Below are 27285 nucleotides of genomic sequence, written 5' to 3'. Positions count from 1 at the left end.
CACGTAATTATATGCCTAAGGCGATTCCAATTTAATTAGTTGTTCTACAGGCAAAGTTGATAGTAACTTACGGTCGGTTGGTTGGCAAAATAAAAATAATTTTATCGAGAATGTATGGTCGGAACAACAAAATTTAATAAAAAATAACAAGGAGGAGGGTGTTACAACAACAATTTTTTTCTATGTATTTTCGCATAATATTTTCACATGTATTTTTGAATAATAATAATTTGTCTCACTAAAAAAAATGTAACTAGTTCTCAAGGTGAAAAGATAAAAATATTTGCATGATCGAAACTTGTTTTTAAAAGTTATGCAGCAAGAATTTTTCTTGTGTTGTTTTTGAAAGTTATACAGCAAGAATTATTCTTCTGCTGTTTTGAAAGTTGTACAGAATATACTTGTATTGTTTTGAAAGTCTTACAGGAGGTTATACTTGCTCTGTTTGGAACTTATACAGCAAGTTATTCTTCTTCTACTTAAAATAATAAAACAAACAATTTTAGTGTTCTTTTAATGTTTTTTGCGCAGTTTTATAGAAAAATCTTAAATTTAAGTGCAAATTATTTTTCGGACTATGGTTGTTTAGTTAAGAATATTTAAAGTCTTTCGCAGCGATAAAAGAAATTTTAAAAATTCATAACGGAGGATGGTGTTACGACAAGCATATTCTATCTTGTTTTATTTGTTTTTGCTAAATGGTATCGACTGTATTACAGTATAGCTAGCGTAATTTTTACGACAATAGTCTGTCTTGTTATAAATCACATAAAAATTTAAAAACTTCTGTTTAACCACGTAACTATTTTTGTGATTACAAAATTAGCGCATCGTGTATTTTAGTTTTAGCGCAACAAATTACCATGAACAAAGAATCAACTTCCAGTGGCCTTACCAATGGTGGTCCTAAAGTAACGTTATTGTTTCACCTTGTTTAGTATAATGGTAGATGGACATTCTAATAGCAAAAAATAACATCATTGATATCTTCTATGCTCATTGTATTTTCCCGAGATGGGATGAGAAAATGTTTTATTTTTCATGTTTATTTCTTTAAAACTTTTTTGCTTGATATTATTTTTTTGTTTTCTTGAAAATTAGGGTCGGTCGAGCCCGTAGAACAACTAATTAAATTGGAGTCGCCTAAATCAACTTCTAAACAACACTTGACGCCTAAACTGGTTTTCCAACCAACTAAAATTTATATTACTATAGCAACAATATGCACCTACATTGTGCCTTAAAATCTCAAACCATAATACACTGTATTACACAGCTCCTCAACAGAACGTAGCGCATGCACACCTTTAGTCCTGTCCAACTCTGAAATTAGCTGTAATAATATTCTAAATTATGATTTACTTATAAAAGAGACCTGTGTACAACAAGCATATTTTTCTATGTATTTTCGCATAACGAATGGAGTTTATATTTTTTCAGTTGCGAAGAAACAATTAGTTGTCCTGGTTCCTCAGTAATATTAATTTGTCTCACTAAAAAAAATTAACTAGCACTCAAGGTGAAAAGATAAAAATACTTGCATGCTCAAAAACTTGTTTTTAAAAGTTACCCATCAAGAATTTTTCCTCTGTTTTTTTGAAAGTTTTCAGCAAGAATTATTCTTGTGTTGTTTTGAAAGTTACACAGAATAAACTTGTGTTGTTTTGAAAGTTATACAGCAAGTTATATTTGGGCTGTTTCGAAATTTATAAAGCAAGTTATTCTTTTCCCACTTGAATAATGAAAAAAAACAAGTTATTTTGATAAAAAATTTAAGTGTTCTTTTAATGTTTTTGCGCAGTCTTATAAGAAAATCTAAATTTAAGTGTGAAATCTTTTTACGAACTACAGTTGACAATATTTTAAGTCTTTCCCGGGATTAAAATTATTTATTTAATATGATTACGGAGGAGGGTGTTACGACAAGCGCATTCTACCTTGTTTTTTATTTTTCCTAAATGGTATCGACTAAAAGTCTTGCAGTATTAGACTTTAGCAAGCGTAATTTTAAACATATATTTTATTGATAATGAAAGAGGGTGTTATGGCAGTAATAATCTGTCTTGTTTTTTACTTGTATTATAACTATTTTAGGGAAAGTAGCTAATTTTTGTTATAAATCACATAAAAATTTAAACTTCTGTTTAACCACATAACTATTTTTGTAACAAAATTATCACATCGCGCATGTAATAATTAAACTCACATGGTAATGTCCTTACAAGTCAATCTAATCGTCCCTCTATAATACATAATATATTTCTATAATATAACACATAATATTGGGACTAACGCGCTAATAATTATGTCTTCACAAGTCAAAATAATTGATTTTCTATAATATATGTAATCCCGCAGAAATGGGTTTGCTTGGTAAGCGCCTACTGTAGATTTATGCATTGTCTATAACATTACAATCTAAGAGCTGAAATGACAAGGTTTTTTCTTTACTTCTAGAATTTTTAACATTGCCTGATGATGTACTAGAAGTACGAAAAACTTTATTTTTTTATAAATTTATATATTTTCCTTTTTAAGAATAACACATTTGCATTTTCAGTCTTTTTCAGGAGAAGCGTGCGATCTCACGCGCTACCTTGGCACATGCCTAAATCGTTTTAGGCGTGTGATTAATCGCACGCCTGAAAAATAAATATTGAGTTCTCAAAATCAACCTATAAAATCCATTTTGTGGCGTGCGATGGCAGCCCTCGAAATAATTTTTGGAGACTCGTCAGACAAAACATCCGATAGATTTCCGTATTGATCGGACACTTTTAGATCTCAGAAATTATTGAATAGTCCTGGTCCTTTTAATCCACGAGAAAGCCTATTCATAGCCAACCTGACTATCCTAGCTAATTCACCGACTCCTGACTTAGTTAAAAGAACTACGTAGACATAAATCTCTTTTGCCTGGCCCCTTCGTCGTTGGTAACCAGGTCTTACCAAGAAGTCCAGCCATGCGGTTCTTAACTAATGCGGAGGCGAACGTCGACGGAGCACAAATGAAGCAAGTCTGCAAAACTGCACTTACAGGCGGAATAGACATTTTATCTTGGATTTAATGGTAGATAATTTCTTTATTTTACAAACAATTGTAAACCATGGCGGGTACGAATTTAATGGATTTTTTCTTTATGCCTGTAAAAACGAAACCCACATGCAGTATAATTTTTTGCATGTAAAAAAGGAAGTTAAGATTGAGAGAGTCGCTATACCAGTGTCTACTCGATCATCGTGTTTGAGGTTCACGATTTAAAACGTCTTCCACTTTTCTACCACAAAATGAATGCGCAACAAAAATAACCTCGGAGCCCGTAATGCATTCGTAAACATTCTTTGCACGTGCGTTTTACATCGCACACATTACTTGATTTACACGTGCGAATCATCGCACACCTACTAAAATATTCCTGAAAAAGACTGCATTTTATGATATTACGTTTCAATTACATATTTTCATCACATATATATTTAATAATTATAACAAAGAAGGGTGTTACAACTAGTATTGTCTGTCTTGTTTTTTACTTGTATTTGCTCTAATCATCCATTACAGTTGGTGTGTGAAAAGTATATATAAATGGCTCAATAACATCTGATTAAAAAATTAAAAAAATAGTAATAAAATTTAAAAAGCTTGTAAAAGGTGGGAAGTGTGTACCATTTTGAAATTTAAAAAACTGTGGCATAATGCTTGCTTTATTTTATTTATATAGATAAGTGTTATATATACAAATAGTGTTAAATAAAATTTTAATAAACCAATAAAAGAAAAATGTGTGTTATCCAGTGTAATTGTGTAACACAATAAAGCTCATTAAGTGTAGTTTTTTTGCTGTGACCTCACCAACTGAACAAAAATCTCGATTCTATTAAATTTGCCTTAAAAGTTTATTATGCTCTGAAGTTGTTCTTATGTTGTTCTAGCTTTCTCTTTTTAGTATGTGCGTTTTTTAACTACCAACAATTCCGCCACATTCGAGTTCATTACATCGACTTGAACCTAAGCATTGTTTATCTCGTTTTGTACATATTGGGATCCACCATTCTGTTGGTACTCTTTCAGGTTGTAAACAGTGATTTTTGTTAACAGCCATTCTTATAGGCAGATATCTTGATTTAAAAGGAACCAGACCATCCCTGGAGAAGAAAAATTTAACAAGAGATTTATAAATGTTTAAGGGGAGACAGAATAACAAAAAAATTTAACAATTTTTTCCCTGTTTCCTATATAAAATTTTTTGTGGTGTTTTAATTGGTGAAAAGACAAATTGTATAAACTAAACTACAGCCTTTCCCATCTATATGTGTGTAATAAAATCATAAAATTATTCTTTTATATTTTCCCAAAATTTCTACAGTGTTATTTTGTCATCATAGATCTCATAATTTTTTCTTGATGACAATCCCATAAATTTGAATCTATATATCCAAATCTTGTGAGTAAACATAATATATAGGGCCTAAACAAACTTACCCACAAAATTAATTCCTTTTTATTGATATATTTATTGAAAGCATGACATTATTTAGGAATATTATGGCCCTCCTAATGGCTGTGGTTTACAATTTAATTGTTGTTCTCTAACAGAGCCATCCTCTAACATATATATGTGTCAATATAACCTTTGAAACAAAAATAGAACTGCAATGTATCTAAAACAATTTGGATACTGGTATGCCAGTATGGAAACTCAAATTGAGACATTCAAAAATACAGCCTTTCCAAAGAGGACCCAGAAATAAGCTTTTTAGCAACATATTACAAAGTCAAGGTAAATATTGTAATAAATATAGACATAGTAAAGTGCTAAAATAGCAGGACTTGTGTCCTCCCCTTCACACACACACACTGCATTTTTTTTATGGCAATTCCAAAATTCTAGATATGTTGCTCTTGATACAAATGTGATTTTATACCTATTGACTTCCATTTGCAACAGTTTTGAATTTAAAGAAGGTAATTCCCATCGCTCACTTTGTTTATCCCAAAGTTTATCCATTAATTTTGTATATTTACTTCCTGGTTTAGTTTTCTAAAATAGAAGAAGTTTATTGTTTCAGATGTGCTGTATTGGTCAACAATTTACTAAACACTTAAACACTTTAATTTAAGAAACATTTAACTTACATATATGTGAATATGCATTGGCGTTAAAAATGTACCAAGACTCAACATTATAAGTGTTCCTCTAAAAAAGTAGTGACCCTCAATATTGGGATGACTTCCAACAATGGCATCTATTTTAACATCACTCAGATCTCGAACGATCTCTTTAATTTTTTCTGCTGGCATTAGATTGTCTTCTTCACCCCAGTGTAAATAAGTTATTACAACATCAATTCCACTCTAAAAGCAATGATATATGTTAAAAATAAAAACTTTGTGATGGCAAAAGAATTTAAGCCATTTTTTAACTTTTAACAATGTTATAGACATTTTATATATTTCACAGAGGTTGTTGGACACAAGCTTTTAAAATACTTGTCATAAACACAATTCCACCAAAGCAAAACTGTACAGGAAACTCAATAACCTCTCCTTTCAAAATGGAAGGCAGGCCTTGTTGCTTAATAAACACGAAACAAAATGGTATGTGTGTCATGATGTTGCTAACTGGGAAAAAACAAAAGAAAAAGAAGGGCAGAAATAATTTCTGTATACATATTTCTACATGCTCATAATTCTATGGAATTGTTTACTTTGGCACTTTACGACATTGCGAGTGCTGCCATTAATTTCCTATACAGTTTCTATACTGGTTTATGGTTTAGTGTCCCGAATCTCAACTTCGTAAAATGTCCTTATAAATACATTGTGTCTCTTTAACTTCGTTGTGGTGAAATACTTCCATACAGTGCATAAAATAGGCATTTACCATTCAATGATTGTCAGAATCTAAGGAATAATCAATCAGCTTTCTCAAGCAAGGATCTTCAATTACTAAGTTTTCAATTTCTTTTTTTTTTCTACCATACATGCATTCTTGTAACATCCTACCCGCACTACTATGTGCCAAAAATATTGGAGAATTTGGTACAAACTTGATAAGTACATGCAGCAATCCCACATCTATATTATAATACCCTTATACATCTGTCCGTCTGTCTGTCACGCAAAATGGTAGCTTAGCTGCGTAAGTAGCGAGACGCACGCAATGTGGTATAAAGAGGACGGGCAAACCCGTGGATTTTTCCACAGGCTAACGACTAGTTCAGGATTATTGGAGACACTGGATCTGTTTTTAAACCCATGTCAAATAGGTGAGTTTACCAGAAAGCCGGGAATAATGGGTAAATTTGATATATTAAACAAGTTAAAACTTGACTTTTTACCTCTCGTAGCGCAGTTACTTCTTCTTTGACAATATCTACATTGAAGACTGCCGGCCCAACTTCTGTTTGATTTCTTATTCTTGCACATCCTTCTAAACTCATACAGTATGATAGCAACCCAATTGTTACACCATTTGTTGCATATATCACTGGCTCCTGAAAAATTTATACTTTCTATTTTTTTATTTACATTTATCTGACCTATAATACTTCCTTGATTGGGCTAATACCTTGCACACATTGATTTAAAACAGTTTGAATAATGCGGAATACCAGTACATGGAAATTTCTAGGTAATTTGATTAAGTTTTATGAAGAAAAGATGTAAAAATTATGTTTTTTCAGGCTTTTGGTTGGAAATGTCCCAGATGGGCAAGTTTAAAATATTGTGGTATATACCAGCTCTTAAAAAACAGATTTGTTCGATGGCCTTTGCCATGCCTTTGAATTTCTTGCCATTTTTTAAGGTAGAGAATAATAAAAATACTTAAAGCTTAATAAATATCTTTGTATTGTGAGGTAAAATTAAGACATTCTATATAACCTATTAAGAAATTAAACATTTACTTGTTTAATGTTTGATTTGAGTCCTATTGTGAATCCTGAAAATAAAGTGTTCTTTTGATGCAATATAGCAGCAGTGTAAGTTGCAGCTTCTGGACCGTAATCGAGAATGTGATCATTTGCCAGGATGACTGTGTCTATGCCAGCATAACTGTGAGAAAAATATACTGGTGTTAGTGGACATGCATAATGCATGATTTTAATTGACAAGGCTACTAATACTCCAGAAAGTGAATGAACATAGGAAAAACTGGAAAGTTGGGAAAATAGTGAAAAACTCCTGAAAACTAATTTTTCAAGCCTATCAATAAGGGGAGAGCGATAGCTCGTGCTCACGCAAAAACTCTCAAAAATACGAAGCTAGCTTAGCCATTAATTGCCCCCCCCCCTATTTCCACAAAAATTTTGACTAGCTGAACAATGTCGATTCATCTCACATGAAAATCAATGTTATCCTTCTTATTATTTTCAATAAGAAATGACAAAAATGTATGAAAAAGACATGATAGAATAGATAAAAAAAGATTTTGTAATAAAATATACATTTATTTACTTATTTTATTTATTCAAGTTGCTCGCCCATCTTATTTGATGTAACCTTGGGCAAGCGATTTATTGTTTTGCTGTTATTTTCTTATTGATAGACTTGATGAAAGCTTACAGTTGTTGCTTTTTTATTTTTTTAAAAAGTGTACCACCTTTATTGGATTTTAGGCCCAGGTAAAGAACATTAAGGTGTACACATGCTTGTTCATACACATGCTTGTTCATACACATGTTTGTTCAAACACTTTCTACTACATAGAAGGACACTTTGTTTATTTATTTTTTTCAGATAGATAATGTACATAAGAGAATTTGTAAAAGATATTGAAACAAGTTTATGTTAATAATTCTTGCCAAAAGCTGTTAAATAAAACAATAATCTAAACAATATTTGTCACCTGAAGGACTTAACTGCTTCATCTTCTGCCAACTTCCCATCAGGCAATATGCTACTCTCATTATCATATTGAAATACAGAATCAAGATTTACTACTACATGATCTGCTTTTGCAAGATATCTTCGAATTCTATTAAAGGATTCGTTATATGTGCAAATTCCAGCTTCTACTTTGTATCTTACTATGCCGTCAAAGCCAACATTACCTCCAAATATAATTTTGACAGTGCCGCTGGATCCACGCTTTCTGGTTTTTAATTTCTGTGCAGCTTTTGCAGGTTTTTTACTGATTTTGTGTCGAACAGGGTTTTGTGCTGGCTCCTAAATGTTTTAGTTGCTATTTTAATTTCATCGACTGTGTATTTAAAGCATAACACAGAAAACACTTACATTTTTCATCAAGTTGATTTCTTCTTGAAAATCTGCTATTTGGTTTGTGAGCTGTGCCACTTCAGTTTCGATTTCTAAAGGTAGTGTATGAATATCAAGCCTCAAAATTACCCCAAATACGTTGATATAAAATTGCCTACGGCAGAGTTATTTGCAATATCGATCAGTCAGCTATATTTCACCAACACAAATATGGTAAAGCTTCTGCAGTTTCGTGAGAATTTGATGAGATGTGTGAAAGCAATAGAAAATGTGAAAATTATTGAAGAATGTTTCATACAAGCAGTATTGTTTGCAACCCTACATTTACCTTTCAATTTTTCTATTTCGTTTTTTTCTAAATCTTTGGTAAGGAACAACGCTGGGTTACTTAGTTAAATTTTAAATGCAGATACATTGTATTAAAAATGCAGCAAAAAAACATGTAGGTCTACCTTGGTTCTGATCTTCAGGTTTTTTCCCATTAATCTCTTCAAGCTGAGTTTGGCTAATTTCTTTTGTGTCTTTGCTATGTTCAAGTTGAACAGATTGCGTTTCTTTATTTATGTCATCTAACTGTTGAATGTTGGACTGTGGCTCCAGAAGTTGACCAGCTTCTTCCTGCTTTATTACTTCATTGCTTGTTTGTGCACTTGCCAACTCCTGTCCAACTTGCTCTTCCTGCCATGTGTTTAGTGCAGTTGGACCTTTGATGTGATGGTGTACTTTCCGTAGCTCTGCTCTCAATTCTCCAGCTTTGCCATTTGCAATTGCGTTCACTTTATTTGTAATTTCATCAAGCCATGGGAGAACCTTCTTATTAAGTTCCTGCAGCAGTTTGGTTTTATTTTTGTGTTTTAAATGTGGTTTTGTGTTCTTAAAAAGTTCTTCTTTGGCCTTGGCAGCATCATATTGCACGATTTGTACATACGGTAAAACGTTTTTGTATAACTCTGATTCTATTTCTGCTCGTTTGGAATTTTTGCATTGTGCTTCAGTAAATAAAACAACTGTGATGTATATTAGTGTTAGATCTAAAAGAAATAAAAAATTTTTTCATGATATGAAAAATCACAATAAAAAGAATACTGCATTATGAAGTCACAGTACAGTGGCTCAAACACTACAAGATAGGGGCTATTTTCTTCCTGATTTTATTTAATATTGGAATTTCCTTAGCCAGCTATCATTTTTACCTGAATAATAGGTTCTGGCCACTGTAATATGATGCCACACAACCAGTGGCAGAAACATTGCACCTGAAACATGCCGAAAATCATACAGCGGAATCAAGCTACCAGCGGCAGTACATTCTGATGCATAACTTTACACTTACAATTGCCATGAGTGTGATTTAAACTAGAGACCTCCGTGCTCCTGAGAACAGATCTACCACTAAGCTACTACTTCCTAAAGTTCTGATGAAATGATCACGTGTTTATCATAATGCATAAATACACACTTTTTGTAGTACATATAGAATTTATCTTTGCAGCAGTTATAGATTTTGTCTTATAGCAAACCTTTTTTATACTTAGCCAACTCTGTTTTGTAATTTCTTTTATGCGGCATTGTCTTTACTTAATATTGCTTTATATTTGATTATATCTGTTAAACTGTAACTGTACCAAACTTAAATATTGTTGTATTTCACAAACAAACAAAGAAACAATAATTAAAGTACATTTAAATTTATTTTTGACAAAAAAATACAAAAACAAAAATGATAGGGTGTTGTTGTTTTTTTCAATTTATACAGTTCATTATTTCAGGGCCTAATTTCTTTCCCATTTAAAAACTTTAGACTAAAATTATTGTTAGCTTAGTTTAATTAGTGATAATAAAAAAACTTACATATGCATGATTGGCTCTTCATTTTTTATCATTTATTTTGGGATGTTTTGGCGATCTATATAGAGATGGCATTCCATCTTAAATTGTACAGTTTACAAACTTCCACATTTTAGCAGTTTTCAAATTGTTTTAAAGCTTGTTTTAAATAACTAAAATATGAAAACAGTAGGGGTTGGTTGTTTGTGCATCAAAAAGTTCTCAAAAATTATGCTTGCACACAGCTTGAATGTTCACCTTCTGTATGAATATCTTCTTTGAAAGCATGTGAGTTTTTAAAACTTCTGTATTGTTGAAGTTTGTTGGTTAAGGAAGGATGGTTTGCCTTGATGTTCCAAAATTGCATATGCTTTTTGATTTCACACATGTGACCAACCAGAAAAAGTATTTAAAGAGACATTAGCACTCAACGAAACTTGTAAAACTTTCAAAAATAATTCCTAAATTGTTTCAATGTGTGTTTTATGTTTTTATTTCTCTATTCATCAAATGATCGCTTCTGTTTGTTTTTATTAGTTATCAACAAGTCCTGGCTTTCTTCCCGCTTTAATTCAACTAGTTATGTCCGAAGATATCCAAATAGCTATACGACAAGCTGGTATGTAATTTTTGATGTTCTATATATAGATGTGTACATTCTTGTGTATAAATAAAAAAAAATACAATGAAAAAAATTATATGCATTTCTTGTTTCAACAATCTTTTATATTTTTTAGTAAAATTTGACCTTAAGCAAGTAAATTAAAAAAGATTTAGAAATTATATGCAGATATGGGATGTATGCATATTTTTGCATACAATTGGTGATAGGCTTCGAAATTTAACTGCCTGTACTGTTGACTGAACCACAGGCCTTGTGATTGTGAATTCCGTAACCACTATGCCACTAACAAGGAAAAATGTAGTTACTTTATTTACATAAAAATGTCAGCAAACTCATTAGCTAGATAGTAGGTTTTTTTCTTTTTGTGTAAACTTGCATCTGTCACTATGTAAAATTACTGTGTCTGTTTTAGCGGTGATTATATTTAAAAAATCTGATATCAAGATATTAGAGTTTCTCGAAAGCATAGTTAAGTTGCCTTATGCAAAGCATATAAAAATGAAAAATTAATTGAAGGCTAGTGTGAGCTTTTACTGCAACATTGAGAACAGTTTAGAATCACTTGTGGGCAAATTCAATTATTGGGAAAAACGCTAAAATTTATTTAATTATGTATGCCGTTTTTTTCTGTTTTCTGCATTAATCCTTTTATTAATGTAAGATTATTCTATATTTTTTATTTTTTATAATTCTTTTTGTGTATACTTGGATTCTTCACCATGTAAAATTGCCCTGTGTGTTTTTAGCGGTGATATATTTAAAAAATATGATATCAAGATATTGGAGAGAACTCGAAGGAGAAGCTGGAGCACAGAATTTTACAATACCAGAGAATGATAAATTATTTATTCGACAACATATTGTTGAGTCAATCATTTCAGCATCAGAACTAATCAGGTAAGTTAACTTTTTAAGTGCTTGTACTCCAAACTGAAAGAATACGTAAATCTTTTCTACATTTCTAGAATAACCTCTACAATGTTGCACCAAACCAGAAATGTTACCAAAACTGAAGAATAACTTTTAACTAACTGAGTCTTGTGATTTTTTTTGTCTAAACAGTGGTTTACAAGATCAAAATGACAGGAAAACTATTTTAAGAATATGCAGAAATTTAATTTACTGAAGAACCATAAAGTATACTTTTCCACTGGATTCTTTTTTGATTATATATAAGCTGCAAAGTCCACCAAATTTAATCCCAGTGAAAATTCTCCCCCCAAAAATATGTTGTTGAGTTTTTACAGGGAAATTGTATTTTGACTCACCTCGGTATTCAGCACTACTTCTCTCTGTTCAAGGCTAATATTATCACTGGATTCTAGCATAAAACTTATTTAATTTTTCAAACAGAGAATAAAAATATCAAACAAATTTTTGTTTAAAAGAAAAATCCTTAGTAATATTTGAAAATACTTTAAGACCTGCACTTTGGGGACTTGTGGAATCCAATCTGTTGATCACAAGGATGAAAGGGCTAATTTATTACAAGCTTTGTGAAATTATGTAATATATTTAAATTTTGAATAGTTTATTATATGTTTTCTGAAAAGTTTGTTTGAGGGATTTTAATTGTTGCGTAAATCCCTCCCCAATATTAAAAAAGTTCTCAAATATAAACAATTGACAATTTTTTCAAAAAATGTTTTTAACATAAATAGTCTGCAACATGTTAGATCGAGGCATCTTTCTTGATACCAAAAGTATCTGTAAATTTCATTTTATTAAAAGTGCATTTCTCAATGTATTTACATTTAAGTGTGGATGCTGAAATATGATTCATTGCTAAGAACCTAATACTTCTCTTTCAAATATTTTATAAATGTTTTTCTCAATCAATTAGTAATTTTTGCTTTGAGCAGGGAGAATTTCTTCCTTTCTAAGGTGCAAATAAGCTTTATGAATGACCCCTTTTCTCCTGAAATTCTGTAAATTTAGTTATAGTTAGTCCTGGAAAATTAAAAAAATGTCCTCAAATTTATTTTTCTGTTGTCACTATGATCAATGCCAGTGTTCAACTGTTTTTTTTTCTTCTAATCAGTCAAAAACTATATTTTTGATTTATTTACAAAAAATAAGTAATACTTTGTGCAAACAATTTCATTTTAGAGTACAATTAACTGTTAGTATACATGAAATACTGTCATGTGACTTTCCTGAGAAGTGGCCAGACATATGTGTCAAGATCAATGGTTACCTAACATCAGACAATAAATCCACGTGGCTTGGATCAATGCTGGTGCTGTACCAAATTGTTAAAAAATATGAGTAAGTGTATTAGAACGTATCAAGTAACTGTCAAGCAGTTAAAGTAGTTTCAAGTATTCATAGCTGATTAAAAATATCTAATTATCTTGGTGGCAGTCGAGATTTTGTAATGTATTGTACATTCAGCATGTTTACTACACCTTGCTGTCCCATGTCAATAGGTTTTTTAATTGGGCACTATGTAGTCCCCATTTTGTTAACCTAGAGTTGTTTGTTTTTTGCTTTACCGTACAAGTTTTTTAATTGGCTAAGAATGGCTAAGAATTACAGGCTTCCTAAATTTTATGTTTGGATAAGCTCTTTTTCTGCAACAAGAGTTATTTGTGTTCTCTGCTATCCATTGTCAGAAGTATCTATGAAACAGGTTTGTTTGCAACGAATAAGTTTGCCTTGGGTTTATTATTACATTTAGCGAATTTGATGTTTTTGTTAGACATGCAATTTCATAGCGTTTAAATAATAAAGATTGATATACTAGGTTTAAACGGAAGGAAGATAGAGGTCCAATCGAAGATGTCATGAATGTGTTTTTGCCTATTCTTCAAAACCGATGTTCATCACTAGTAAAAGACAATTCTGCAGAGTCATTTCTGTTGATAACCAAGGTTTTTAAAATATTCAGAGCTTTGATTCAGGTATAATGATTTTATTAATGTTTTTAATTTCAACTTTTAAAGTTTATTGTTTATGTCAAATATTGTGATTTTTGTTTTTCAGCTCAATTTACCCTTAAGAGTTATAAATCAAGATAACTTTCCACAGTGGATGGGATTATTTAAAGCTGTGCTAGAAAAACCTGTTCCTGAGGTATAATTTCTCTCTTTCTTTTGTGTCTTTGTATATCAGTTTGTTTGGAATACTCTTGTGAGCTGTCTTTAACACATAGGAGAGCTTACAATGGGAGGAAGACGACAGGCCGCAATTGTCTTGGTGGAAGGCTAAAAAATGGGCTGTTACAGTGTTGTTTAAAGTTTTTGAGAGGTTGGTTTTTCCCTGATAATTGTACCCATTCTAAATTTTGAAATTGATCATTACTCTTTAAGATTTTCAACAACTTTAAGTTACTGTTTCTTTCCTAGGAAAGCCATTGTGGCTATGTTATTTTCTGTTTACAGTTTGTCTAAAATATCTAACATCAACAGCTAATGTTAAATTTTCCTTGAAACAGTAAACATATTTTATATATCTCCTACAATTTCATTAAGTATCTTCAATATCCGAAAATAGTGTGCATTATTGAGCAGTTCATACTATAGCTATAAACTATGTTGTCGTTAAGTAAGAAATTATTATTTTCCCTAATAGATATGGATGTCCTGGCTCTGAAGAAAAAGAATACAATCAATTTGCTGACTTTTATGACAAGCACTATTCTGGTACAGTGATTTTTTAAGAATTGGTGTAGTTTTGCATACAAATTTGCCCCATTCTTTGTGTTGTTAAATGTCAGTGTTTGTTTTTTTAGAACAAGTTACCGGTATCATGTTAAAAATTTTGGATCAGTATAGGCAAAAGAATTACATCGCACCACGAGTGCTTCAGCAAGCATTAAATTATTTGTCACAAGGGTATGTGTAACTTTTTATCAGTTTAACGTACACAAGAAACCTCGTCTATACTCTAATTTTTCAGAATTTTCTTGTCCTCATGAACTTTTAAGATAAAATCATTTTTTATGTCTTAGTTTTTACAATTCTAGTCTATCATGTTGTTGCAGCTAGCTAGTAGTGGTTAATGGTTATTTTTAACATTTCTGGAAATCATTTTGTAGAATCTATTTTATGTGAACTTAAGTTGGCAGTATTGAATAAGATTTTTGTTATGACATTAAGGGTGACATTTAAAAGCTTTGTGTAAATTCTGTTTAATTTAACATAAAAACAAAAAGCTGAAATTAAATGTAATGTAAAAATTATGCTCAGATTAAAAAATTGTATGTTGAAAAAATTGACGCCTTATAAATCATTTTTTTAACATTTAAATCATGATACTGTATTTTGTTTTAGTGTATATAATGCAAGATCATGGAAAATTGTGAAGCCACATTTTTTGGTACGTTGAATAGTTAAACTACCTTATTCCAGGAAGTTAACCAGGCACAAAGTTCATGATTATGAAATTAATACGAAGGAAATTAATGTGAATGCCCATGAATTTATAAAGAAGAATTTAAATAATTTGATTTAGCTTAACTGAATTCAAAGAGCATTAAAATAATGCAACTAAAGAAATATTTTTATTTTTATTTTGAGAATAGGTTTATTTTTTCTTCAAAACATTTGCAATAGCAGCTACTCTGCAGCATGTTTTAATCACGTGAGGGGTATTTAAAATTATAAAAAATTGTTTTAATTTTTGTTAATTTTGTGCCTTATTAATTTCCTGAAATAAGGTGCGTTACTGTTAAAGTGATTATTGTAAATGCTTTCACGCATTTTTTTTATAAGAAAGTTAACAGATAGTCTACCAGCCTGTCCAAAGTATTATTGGAAAAAGGGTCAAATCTCTAAGATTGAATCCACAAACAATCATTTACAAGCTGTCAATATTCATAAACCAACTTAGAACAAGGGATCCTAGGTTATTAGGTTATATTTAAAACCTTAAACGGTACTATTTTTTTGCTGATGTCAGCAAGCCCCAATTTTCTATTCTCAATAAGCATAGTGAAATATTTCTTTGTGATTTGTTGCTTGTTATACACTTAAAAACATTTATTTGAAATTATTGGCTAATCAGTTTTTCTAATTCTATAGCACATAAAAGAAATTTATTGCAAGCATGCTCAATAAAAGTTCTCTTTTTTCTCAGGAAATATTTAAAGAAATTATCTTCCCACTGATGTGTCATTCAGAAGAAGATGAATCCCTATGGCTTGATGATCCACAAGAATATATCAGAATAAAATATGGTGAGGTCTTCCATAAATTTTATGTACTGTCAGTCGTCTATTGAATGTTATGTGACTAAAGTCAGAAAACAAATCAGTATTCAAAAATTCCCAGAAAGGTTCTCTGTTTTCCTGTTAGTATTTAGACCACCTGTTCATCAATCATTAAATATTTAATATTTTGCCAGGGATATCACAGCACTTTGTTGGATCCTCTTTGTAAAATAGTTTTTTCTTCAATGATTTGTAATGCAACACAAAAAGAATATACAACAAATTTTGTTTTCTTTAGCCTAGCATGTGACACAATTTTATGTTATGTTAAAAAAAGTTACATTAGATGAAGTTTAAATATAGATGGCCTTAAAACAGTCACCACACTGTAGCCCGATTAGATTTATAGAGTAATAATCGTTACAAAAACTCAGCAACACTAAAGCAATGTGTACTTTGTTTTAGACATATTTGAAGATTTCCTTTATTTTTCTCCTAACGCTGCTGCAAAATCTTACTTGAAAGAAGCGGTGAAAAAAAGAAAGAATATACTCCAACCTGTTGTTGAACACACAATGACCATTTTTAATATGGATGCTACTCAACGTGATCCAAAGCACAAAGATGGAGCGTTGCATGTTATTGGTTCTTTAGCCGAAACTCTTTCAAAGGTGTGAATAAGTTGGTATTTTATACATAATTTACAATATGTGATGTTTTTCTTATTTTTTGCTTGGTATTTAGAAAAAACAATACAAAAATCACATGGAGGCAGTCTTAACTAGTCATGTTCTACCAGAATTTCTGAGTCAACATGGTTTTCTAAGAGCACGTGTGAGTAGAATTGTCATTTAAATAGATCCCCCCTCCCTCTTGTAGTGGTTAACTATGATTGTGTTGGGGCTTCTCTTATTAAAGAACTCTCACAAGGTCACAGTTATTTTATAATCTGAATCATGGAAGAAGTTTAAACATTATTTCGTGCATTATGTTTTAAAAAGTAAGAACTTTCATAAACTGTTAAAAACCTATAAAGTTTAAACAGCATGTTTTGTTTAAAAAACTGTAAAAAAAGCCTGTACAAAGCATCGTTTGACGCATTGACTGTAAGGCAGGGTTCATGGCATCTGGAAAGTCAGGAAATTCATTGTAAGGTTAGGTAAATAGCTTCTACTTTCATAAAATATTTGTATATAGTCAGGAAAGATAATATTTTCTAGGGTGTACTGATTTCGAAAAATAGTCCCCTTGTCAAGAAAGGTTGGGGAATTTGTTTCTGAATAATTGCTATAAACCCATACTGTACTGGTTATGAAATTATTGACGTTTCAAGGTGAAAAGGTCAGGGAAAGTCAAGAATTTGTTTTTGAGTAACTACTATACACTTTGGTAAAGATCATGTCAAAAACTCTGTGTACCTGATGTTCATATGTTTTATTTTCGCAATTTTCTAAAGCAAATCTTGACCAAAAAACATGATCTGTTACAACAACAGGTAAATAGTTTTACAGAGGCCGATTCGGGTCAATTTAGCATTGATCAGTTACCAATTTTTGAGCATCTAATTCTCTTGGGATATTTTAATGGTTTTATCTACAAAAAATATATTTTTTATAAGAAACTCGTACACACAAAAGAATAAAATAATGCATGTTTTTGGAACAACTCTCCATGCAAACATAACAAAAAACATGCCAACAAAGCAATTATAAACAGATGAGTTTAATATTTTTATATAACGTCATAAACACAATAAAAAGAAGATGTGTGCAGAAAATTGAAGGAATAAAAATAAATCCCCAACTCCTTTGCTGGTCAAGGGTTGACTCTATATGCTTCAGACCATTCTATATATATTTTTTTTTAACTAGGCTTGTTGGGTCACACAGCAGTTTGCGATTATCACATTTAAGGATGCTAATGTGTTGAAACAAACCCTACATTGTGTTCTAAACTGTTTGGGAGATAAAGAATTGCCTGTCCAAGTTGAGGCTGGTATTGCTATTCGTCACATTGTTGAAGAACAAGATGAACAAGGCGGTAAGGTGAAAACATGTTGATAAGAATAACTAATTTTCGTTTTTGTGTATAATCATGATAAATTTGCAAACATTTTAGCTAGTGAAATGATTCGACCCCATGTCAAGGAGTTAGTGCAACAAATTCTTCGAGTTTTACGTGAAAGTGAAAATGATGAACTAACTGGAACAATCTCAAAACTTGTGCAAAATTTTACAGATGAAGTTACTTCAATATCCCTGGAACTTGTCTCAACTTTAGTGAGTGATATTTTGTACAGGTCCTGGATATGCATACTAGTTGATTCAGTGATGATACGAATCAAGCAAATCTCCCTACAACACGAAACATAGATAATTTATTTATTTGTGCTTAAAAGGTGAACCTCGGTATCAGTTTACTGGACTTTTTTGTCAAAAACAAGGTTATTGTAATATAGCACTAGTTATAACTAATTAAACTGATTATTTTATCCAAAGTCATTCTTGCCAACATTATTTAAAATTAGTATTTTTCTTACATTGTACATAGATTTTAATATAAATTTGATAAGTGGATAATACATCTTTTTGATATTGAACAGAGATTAGGCACATTTATGTTTCTTTTTGCACCTACTATGTTTTTAAATTATTTTATCCTAAATTATTAATCCCAATTCTTTGCCCTTTTAATTGCCCATTTTGGTCAGTTTTTAATAAACAAACTACTCTTATGCAAGCAGTAAATCACTCAAAAATATTTCTTTGTGCGCTTGCAATTACGCACATCCCATGACCAAACTTACTTAAAAGCAAGCATTCGTTTAAAAATTGAAACAAATTAATAACAACATTACTTCTTTTTTTAAAATCCCTTTTTAATAATTTTAATTTTATATTGTTAAACAGTTTATGTTAAGAAATTTTTAATGTGTTATCTTTTATAGACAGAAACATTTCACAGTTTGGTGGAGAGTGAAGAGGACTATGACAACAAATCAGTTACCGCAATGGGAATTTTAGAAACAATTGAAATAATCGTGGGAGAAGTGGATAGTTCGCCACAGGTTAAACAAATATCTCATTTGTTGTGGCAAAAATACAGAGCAGCTAAGCTACAAAGCCAAGTCAGTTAAATGCTCTTGTGAAATATCAGGCGCAGTCAAAAATTATTTCAAAAGAGATATCATTTCCTGTACATTTAAGGATATTGCGTATTGTTTTCAACTATAGTTTGACTTATTAGGGAACACGTGTTTACTGATCTCAGGATCGAATTCGAAATATGTTGAGATTCTAGACTAAGTCTTTTTCTCTAGATTATGGCGCAATTAGAGCAACTTGTATCTCGCTTAATAAAATCTGTTTTGGAGAAAGAACTGATGGGTATGTTATAATTCACTTAAATTTTCACATGATTTTATAAGCCTTATTGGCTCTCAAAGTGAATAAGTCATTTTATTGCATTTAATTTTATTTCAGAATACTATGAGGAAGTGTTTTCGCTGATCAATGAATGCACTACAATACAGATATCACCGTTAATGTGGAACATGTTGTTTCTACTGTATGAAACATTCCAAGAAGACACTGCCGATTATTTCACTGGTGAGACACTCATGTTTATATTCTTCTTATCCTGCCATCTTTATGTTTGCAGGATGTCATGGACACTTTGGACCACTGCAGCTATTAAGAAGGAAGAACTAATAATGCTTTATTTAATCCTTAAACAATACTTTGTTTCTGTCTGTTTAAGTAGTTTTAATAAGAAACACAATTTTTTAAAAATACGAGCCTGGATATAGGTACTTTCAATAAGTGACTTGCAAGATTTCAAAAAAACTGAAAAAAAACTGAGAGCTTTTGTTGAAAACCTTTTAAAGGAATAAAACAAGTGTCTTACTCTATAAATTTTCGGAGAATCTCCTTTAGACAACAATGCTGAACCCAAAAAGTATGTTTTTTTGTCAGTGCTCAAATGTCAATTTTTTACCTTTAGACATGTGGGCAGGTAAGCTTTTTCTTTGTTGCTCTGTTGAAGTATTTTCTCACCAAACAAACGTTTTATTATTTCATTATTTTGTTTTTATTTCACAGAAATGATGCCATGTCTACATAATTATGTCACAGTGGATCCTAAAGCTTTTCTTGCTGAGCAAAGGTTCTGCGAGGTTATCGTCAAAATGTGTAAAACGGTAATGATCATTTTTACTATTGTTACGTTTTTTGTAACAGTTGGTTTTCTATCGAGAGTTGAGTTTAACGTTTGCTCCACCTATACATGCTTGTTCAATTTTAAAAAGATTCTTTGTCTTTGTTTTCGAATTTATCCACAGATAATTTGCTCATTTTGTATTTTATATTTCACTTTCTTGCAGATGTTAATGGACTACACTGGCGAAAATGCACAATCTCAAGCAGCGAAGTTATTGGAAGTTGTTGCTTTGCAATACAGGGGAGAAATAGACAATGTAAAATATTTTCGAGTTCAATGTCACTGTGGCCATGGTTTACGAGACTAAATTTTATAAAATATAAGCTCCCCAATCTCTTAAAAAATGTCATCAAAATTTAAAAAACAAGTCTTTTCTAATCTTGTTGAAATTTGATTATTTGGTTTCCATGGCTAACTTTCAAATTTCATCTGCATTTTTCAGTCAAAGCTGCATGTTTAAATTTTCATCTCACTGTAGTTAGGCAATGGTTGTTCAGAAAAACATATCACCAACAGGTGTAAAAGTTGTTTAGCGGTGATTCCACCTAAACCTGTCATGTAAACGCCCTGGAGGCACATCAACAAAATATTGTAGTAAATTGTTTAATCTTTCTAGTGGTTACCAATATTTGTGTCTTTATGTTTGGAGAGATTGTCAATGGAAGTAAAAACAAGTGAACTACGTGTAATGCTGATACAAGTGGTGAGTCAATTATTATTATTTTGTGAAACGTAAATCTATATTTTAACACAACAAGTGATAGGAAATAGATTTATTTGCGATAATACATACAATGCCCCTTTCAGAGTTAAATTTTTCCTGAAATCTTTAAACTCATGAATTAGATTTACATAATTACTGCAATTCGAAATGAACAGCCTTTTTGACATTTGAAAAAGAGAAAGTTTTGGTTGTTCTTTCTTACGAAATGTTTTTATAAAATTTCTAGTGTTTTCTCTTAAAATTTGCTTTCAAACCTCACAAATTCACTCTCAAAGTAACGAAGGTTTTAATCACCTTTCCTTCTAAATTTATTCATTTGTTTGAACAAAATACTTTATACAACATTTGTTATTTAAGATTGTAGCTTGTATTATCAATCACCCAATTGTCGTTCTGACGCATTTGGAGAAAATGCAATCACCAAGTACACCACAAGGAGTCACAGCTCGATTCTTGTCGCAATGGCTTAATGATACTGACTGTTTCCTTGGGTATGTTGCCGCATCTCAATTTTTTGAAAACATCAAATAGGCACAACAGAATACTTCTACTGTACTAAATTTATGGGATTATAATTAAAAAAACTCGTGACAGATGAGCATGATCTTTAAGAATGTTACGTTCAGTCAAATGTGATCTTGCGGAATATTTATGACTGATTTAGTCAAGTGTGGTCTTGCGGAACATTTATGACCGATTTAGTCAAACGTGGTCTTGCGGAACCTTTTATGACCGCTTTAGTTGTCTTTACGTAAATAAAAAAAAACAGGCAAATTGTTTAAAAAAAAGTGCTGATGTTTAAAACTGGATTATCTTTTTTTGCCTCGGTTTAGTATTTGAGTACTTTCTTTGTTGTTTGCCCTGGGAATTTGTTTTGGGAAGTTATTTTTGACAAAGGTATTTTTTACAAGAATGATCACTTAGTTTTGATGCACACTGCAGGAAATATTTGGGATTTTTTTATAATGTAACAAACATTAAATTTTTTGACGCAAAGATAAAAATTTAAAACTCGTTTGTTTACCAGGGTTTCTAGGATAAGGGTATTTAATATAACAGGTGTTTTTTCCGGCTTTAACGGTATGTCGTTGTATGTGGTAATACAGTATTCACTTGATAGATCTTCGAGTTCTGCAATCAACTCTTTGTGTTTAGCAGTTTGACATTGCTTTGTTTCTTTCAACAAGTTTCTTTCTGTATTTCAGCATTCATGATCGTAAAGTATTTGTGTTTGGTATATGTGCACTTGTATCATTACCGGCGGAGACTCGCCCAGATGCTGTCAACATGTTCGCAGCGCAATTCTTACCTGCATTGTTGATCATATTTGAAGGTTTAAAAACAGTCTACGAAAGTACGTTCGCTATTTATTTGTTTTGTTTGTTTTTCTGACATGGTCAAACCCAATTAAAACTTTATACAACAGTATGTTGAAAGATTATTTAATATTAGTCGTTACACGTGGAAAGATCCACGGGTTCGTCCGTCTTTAAATTACACGCTATTTCGTGTCCCAATTACACAACACTTCTTGCGGACAGACAGACGTCCTTTATGTAACGCATTACCGCTGTGCCCCCTAACCCCTTGGTGGTTACGATTATAGAAATATATTATTTCGCATTCATCAATTTTTATGCATACAGGGTGTCTAACTACCTGGAAAATATCAATTTATTTTTGCTTTAGGGAAAACATAAGGCAAAAATAAATTCAGAAAGTTTTTTACTCATAAAGTTGTTTTAAAAAATGTATTTTTGTAATATGTGCATTTATACTTACTTTCAGCTTAGTCTTTAATTTATCATATGAAGCTCGCTGTCTGTTTGCCTGTTTGTTTGTCTGTCTGTTTGTCTGTCTGTCTGTCTGTCTGGTAGTCGAGAGCAGCCACGAAGAATTTTAGTAAATTCTCTACGGGATAACGACTAGTAAATGACTAGGTTTTTTTTACAGAAATGGAGAAAGAAGTTATCGAAGAAGACACAAAACCTGAAGAAGGTTGGTAACTAACCGCTCGTTACTTTTTGTACTTCCTAATTTGACATCGCAACTAAAGGGAGTGTTTTTGATTTGTTTAGAAGAGCTGGAAGATTCCGATGATGAATATGACGAGGAAGGAACGCAGTATTTGGAATCGTTACAAAAGAAGGTTCGAAATTTCCTTCTTGTATTTGAGGATATCGAAGGACTTATCATTTTAGGAGACTTGTTTAAATTCCTGAAAATTTTGAAGATAAATAGAGCATTTTAAAGGGTTAGAATATGTAGAAAAATGTGTAATTCCTTTAAAGTCAGCAATACGGAAAGCAGAATTATTCAAATTTGATACATGAAGACAAAAGATTATTTATGATTCCTTTTCAAAAAACCCGGATATATTATACGATTTTGTCGGACATTTTTTCTAATCTTAAAATTTGTGTAGACTTTAATTGATTTTTCTTTTAAAATAAAAGACTTTACGTTATTTTACAGAAGGTGTATCCACCCTGTTCCACGTTATGTATTTTGCTCAGTATCCTCACTACAATATGTTTTTCTTGATTTCCCAAGGACATGTAGTGCACTCACTACAGTTTTATTTAATAGCAATCGAGACTTCATGATTTTATTGATGACGACGATTGGGGAAGCGAGTTGGAAATCTTCACTACACCTATCGATGACAATCCATATGTAGATGAGTACATAACATTCAAAGAGGCTTTCGAAGGTAGCGTATTGTTTATTTGTCCTTTGTTTTGTTTGTATCCGATTAGGATTGTCAGCGAAACAGGGAAGATCGGGAAACATAAGTGAATCTTTATCATGGCACATCCGTATTTTCTATTCTCAACAAAGAATGTTTCACCCCAATCGGACCTTTGATCATGACGGTCCGTCCGTTTAATTCATATTGAGCAAGTTAGTGATAAGCAAGAACCACTTGCTTATCACTAACTACTTTGTCTGGCAAGCAAAGTAGTTCTTCTTTAATATATGATCGGGAAATTTTGGATTTTGTTATAACTTTAGGGTCACTTTCATATTTTTCAATATCATTTTTATAAGTCTCTGCAGATACCTAGCTACGGTGTCATGTGGAAGTAGACAAGTTTTCATTGTCAGTTGTAAGTCCTCATTTACCTGGGAATTCTGAATTCTTGTGGTTTTCGGGCTAATAGCCTTGCAAAAGTTTAGAGCAGAGCCTTAACCAAGCTTTTAGATCCAAGTTCATTTGGCGTTCGTGTTCCTGTACAAAATGTTTTTGCTGATGTCAGCATTAATGTGCAAAATTTCAAATAAAACGCGAATGCAATCATATAAAAGGGGTGTCTTTAAAACGTGTAAATGTATATTCAAAGAGAGAATTTTTGTTTTCAACTTACTCGTGTTTCCTGAAGTTGTTCATTTGTATTAAATGCCTATTAAACATGTATTAACCGGCAAAATAGTACATTTAAGTGAATCAGAAATGCGCAATCGACTCATTTATTCATTCATTCATTGCAAGCCATGGCAGGAAAATAGGCTTCAACACTTGCTCAGACTTGTCACAGCCGTAATTAAGAATGCTAACGTGGCTGTTTTGCAAGTAGTTCATAAGGTGGTATTTAAAGAATTTATTGTTGTGTGAACGGTACACTTGAACTAATCGCATTATGTAGATCTTTGTATACGAATGAATGTTACTTTTTTGAAAATCCAACATATCACCTTACAAATTCTAAGAACTCATCATGATTCCTATATTGTGTCATGAGAAAGTTGCTGGTGGTGATATCTGAAATATGACAAAAATGTTTACCGGAAGCTATTCTTAAGGATGACATCCCTGCAATTAGGTCAAGAGTCATTGAAATCTGTCCTCCATTGTGAAATAATAGAATTTTATGATTATTCTCACGTTTGTGCGAATTATATATAAATGCCAATATGCTAATTTCGTTATTGGACACTTACATTCTTCTTAGAATTTTAACTTCAATTCTAAGAACATGCGATCCTTAAGAATACAATGTTGTGCTTAAAATAAAAATTTGTTCGAATGAACTGTGTTTGTTCATCGTGATAAAAATGTCTGGAATAATAATTTTAATATTAAGTTAGATTTCTTGAATTCCCAGAAAAAAAGTAGGTTATAAATGTTATGTTATAAATGCATTCGCGCTAAAATTTGTTCAAAACTATTTAAATTCCAGAAATATTTCACGTTTCCAGTCAAAACGAAATTTGTATACATGTTAACGGATGAAAAAAAAAATAGCAATGAACGAAATTTTCGTGTTGCAATATTGACAAAATATCAGAAAAAAAGTCAAGAATATGAGCAATTTTCTTGGTTTCTAAGTAGATTTGAATGGTCAGTCAGAACTATTTTCATTTTTCTAAGTATTGGCAAAGATAAAATTTCAGAATTGGTTTTTTGCAGTCTTTAATATGCTTGTAATTTTACAAAGGCGATCTTTGGGGTAATCTAAGGTTCCAATAATTGTAAAATTTCGTTCTAAAATAGCCTGAAAATCATGTCATGTATTTTAAAAAATGTCAGGAAAGTAAGGAGTTAACATTGAGTGGACCTCGTGGTCATGCAATGTACAAAACATTTACGACAAATTACTACCTATTTTCGGATTTACTGTAAATAACTGGAACCGAAAAATTTATTATTATGTCTAAGATTTTGAAGTGTTGCTTATTATTTTCAAACACGACCGGCTTGTTAGCCCTGATTACGTTAGCCGGTAAGGACTAAAGGTCGGCATATAATATAGACCGGCATAGGTGCAAGGTTTCGTTAACCTTACTGTCCTTGCTTTTAGCACTTCAACACAACGACGCACATATGTTTGCGATGATGACACAAACTTTGACGGAAGAACAAAAACATGCTGTACAATCAGTCATCAATAATGGAATTAGAAATCAGCAAAAACTGGGTATGTGTCGTAACATGTCTTATTTACATCTGTGCGATATGTTTATGTCTAGCATATCATCGATTGATGTCGACGTTATGACCTTAAGGTTAAGTCTTTTCTGGACTGAAAATCCTACAATGCTACGATTTTATTTTTCGTCAAGTGCTGCAAATACTGGATGAAACCCCCTTCTTTCAATTCAAGCTTTTTCCATCAGTTTCAAAAAAGCCCCTGTGGTTTACCTGGGTTGATGCTTTTTTTTTGAGGAAAAACATATTCTGTGGTAACGCTCCCATTTTTTCATTATATCAGTAGTAGCTATCCTAGCTGACTGACAGCCACAACCATTTCGTCCAAGCAATGTATGTCAACGTTTGAACGTTAATTTAATTTTCACTTTTTTACTGCAGTTTTTTTACTGCAGTTCTTGTGATATTGAAAATGTTTTTGAATCGTGGTTTTTGAAGTTGCTATTTTATTAATATTAAGTACACCCTTATTAAGCAGCCTCACTTCCAAAGTAGCCTCACTTCCAAAATGCCTCCACTGTTGAAGCCATTACTGTAATATAAAATTTGTTTCAAACACATGCATTTATATGAAGTAAATTATGACAAAGAATAGAAAATTTTGTACCAGTACCACTATGTTAACAGTTTCTCGTTGATATGTTTCTTTGTTGAGGTTTTTCCAATGTATTTATGGTCTCTAGAATTATCGGGGTTAAGAATAGTAATTTTGAGTTGTTTATTTATAGCATCAAGAAAAATCGAAGAGCAAGGTGGATATACCTTTCAAGCCCCTACCGTTCCTAACAACTTTTCCTTTGGTGGAAGTCTCTCTTGACGGGTACTGAGAATCGACTGGAGTTTATATGTACGTTAACACAAGTTAAACCGGCCATTTGAAGCTCGGTGCCGGTTAATCGGGATATCTGGAGAATAATAAACTTAAGCCAAAATAAAGGGCATTGTTTTTCAATTTTATTTTTTGATGGATTTATGATTGTAAACATTGCGACTATGTCTCTACTTCTTGTGGTATTTTTAACGGAAAGGTGCACTTCCACAAACTTTAACTTCTCTACATCTTTTTTATAAGAAAATGATTCACAAAAAGGCTTTAAAAGTAGATCATGTACAATAATGGAAAGGAAATTTGGTTGCGTCTTCGGAAGTATAAAAAAAATCGTTCAAGACCAGCAAATTATAAAGCTCGTTATTTTTTCTTTTTGAAGACCTCATGTTCCTGTCGACTCTTAAAGTTTTTCTTACCTTGCTGAGTTTACTATCGGGGGTTGAATTTCCAACAATAACAAAACACGTTTATATACTTTTATTTCAAATGACTTTAGCCGTTTATCTGGTTTAGTATTTCTCTGCTATGAAGTCCTGACATGCATTGCACTGTTCTAAATGATATATTAACTTGAATTATCTCAAATTTTGAAAAAATGTTTTTTCTTTCCTTTTCAACACACCCATGTTTTGCAAGTTTTTTTTGTTTTGCTTTGTCAGCAATAAATTCAGCCTCCACATAAATGTGGAAGATATGAACACGTCTCAAGGGTTTCGCCACCCAGCTCGTAAACTACGTGGCTGGCGATATGAATCTGAT

General features: G+C 31.7%; 2 protein-coding genes across 2 annotated transcripts in view; one reads left to right on the top strand and one right to left on the bottom strand.

The window, feature by feature from the left end:
• Nucleotides 1–26825, top strand: part of LOC130612530 (importin-7-like) — a 28844-nt gene extending 2019 nt beyond the window's left edge. The window contains exons 2-28 of the mRNA XM_057433850.1: nt 10586–10667; nt 11420–11570; nt 12783–12941; nt 13420–13576; nt 13659–13748; nt 13828–13922; nt 14247–14317; nt 14407–14509; nt 14948–14993; nt 15753–15852; nt 16291–16496; nt 16570–16659; nt 17697–17865; nt 17944–18104; nt 18773–18892; nt 19145–19211; nt 19308–19433; nt 19926–20023; nt 20207–20299; nt 20660–20746; nt 21125–21258; nt 21973–22121; nt 22721–22765; nt 22846–22916; nt 23357–23480; nt 25570–25686; nt 26426–26825. Of these exons, the coding sequence (XP_057289833.1) occupies nt 10586–10667; nt 11420–11570; nt 12783–12941; nt 13420–13576; nt 13659–13748; nt 13828–13922; nt 14247–14317; nt 14407–14509; nt 14948–14993; nt 15753–15852; nt 16291–16496; nt 16570–16659; nt 17697–17865; nt 17944–18104; nt 18773–18892; nt 19145–19211; nt 19308–19433; nt 19926–20023; nt 20207–20299; nt 20660–20746; nt 21125–21258; nt 21973–22121; nt 22721–22765; nt 22846–22916; nt 23357–23480; nt 25570–25686; nt 26426–26514 (3000 nt within the window). The 3' untranslated portion in view covers nt 26515–26825. The remainder of the gene's footprint in view (nt 1–10585; nt 10668–11419; nt 11571–12782; nt 12942–13419; nt 13577–13658; nt 13749–13827; nt 13923–14246; nt 14318–14406; nt 14510–14947; nt 14994–15752; nt 15853–16290; nt 16497–16569; nt 16660–17696; nt 17866–17943; nt 18105–18772; nt 18893–19144; nt 19212–19307; nt 19434–19925; nt 20024–20206; nt 20300–20659; nt 20747–21124; nt 21259–21972; nt 22122–22720; nt 22766–22845; nt 22917–23356; nt 23481–25569; nt 25687–26425) is intronic.
• On the bottom strand, nt 3695–10286 carry LOC130612532 (uncharacterized). The gene is made up of 9 exons (XM_057433851.1): nt 10073–10286; nt 8674–9252; nt 8240–8313; nt 7851–8170; nt 6910–7057; nt 6343–6498; nt 5138–5356; nt 4927–5042; nt 3695–4146 (listed from the first exon to the last, which is right to left on the bottom strand). The coding sequence occupies exons 1-9, from the start codon at nt 10092–10094 to the stop codon at nt 3960–3962; spliced, it is 1821 nt and encodes a 606-aa protein (XP_057289834.1). The 5' UTR covers nt 10095–10286; the 3' UTR covers nt 3695–3959.
• Nucleotides 26826–27285: the final 460 nt, after the last annotated feature.

The sequence above is a fragment of the Hydractinia symbiolongicarpus genome, chromosome 10 (genome assembly GCF_029227915.1).
Source record: "Hydractinia symbiolongicarpus strain clone_291-10 chromosome 10, HSymV2.1, whole genome shotgun sequence".
NCBI lineage: Eukaryota > Metazoa > Cnidaria > Hydrozoa > Anthoathecata > Hydractiniidae > Hydractinia > Hydractinia symbiolongicarpus.
This window is presented reverse-complemented; position numbering and strand designations above follow the sequence as displayed.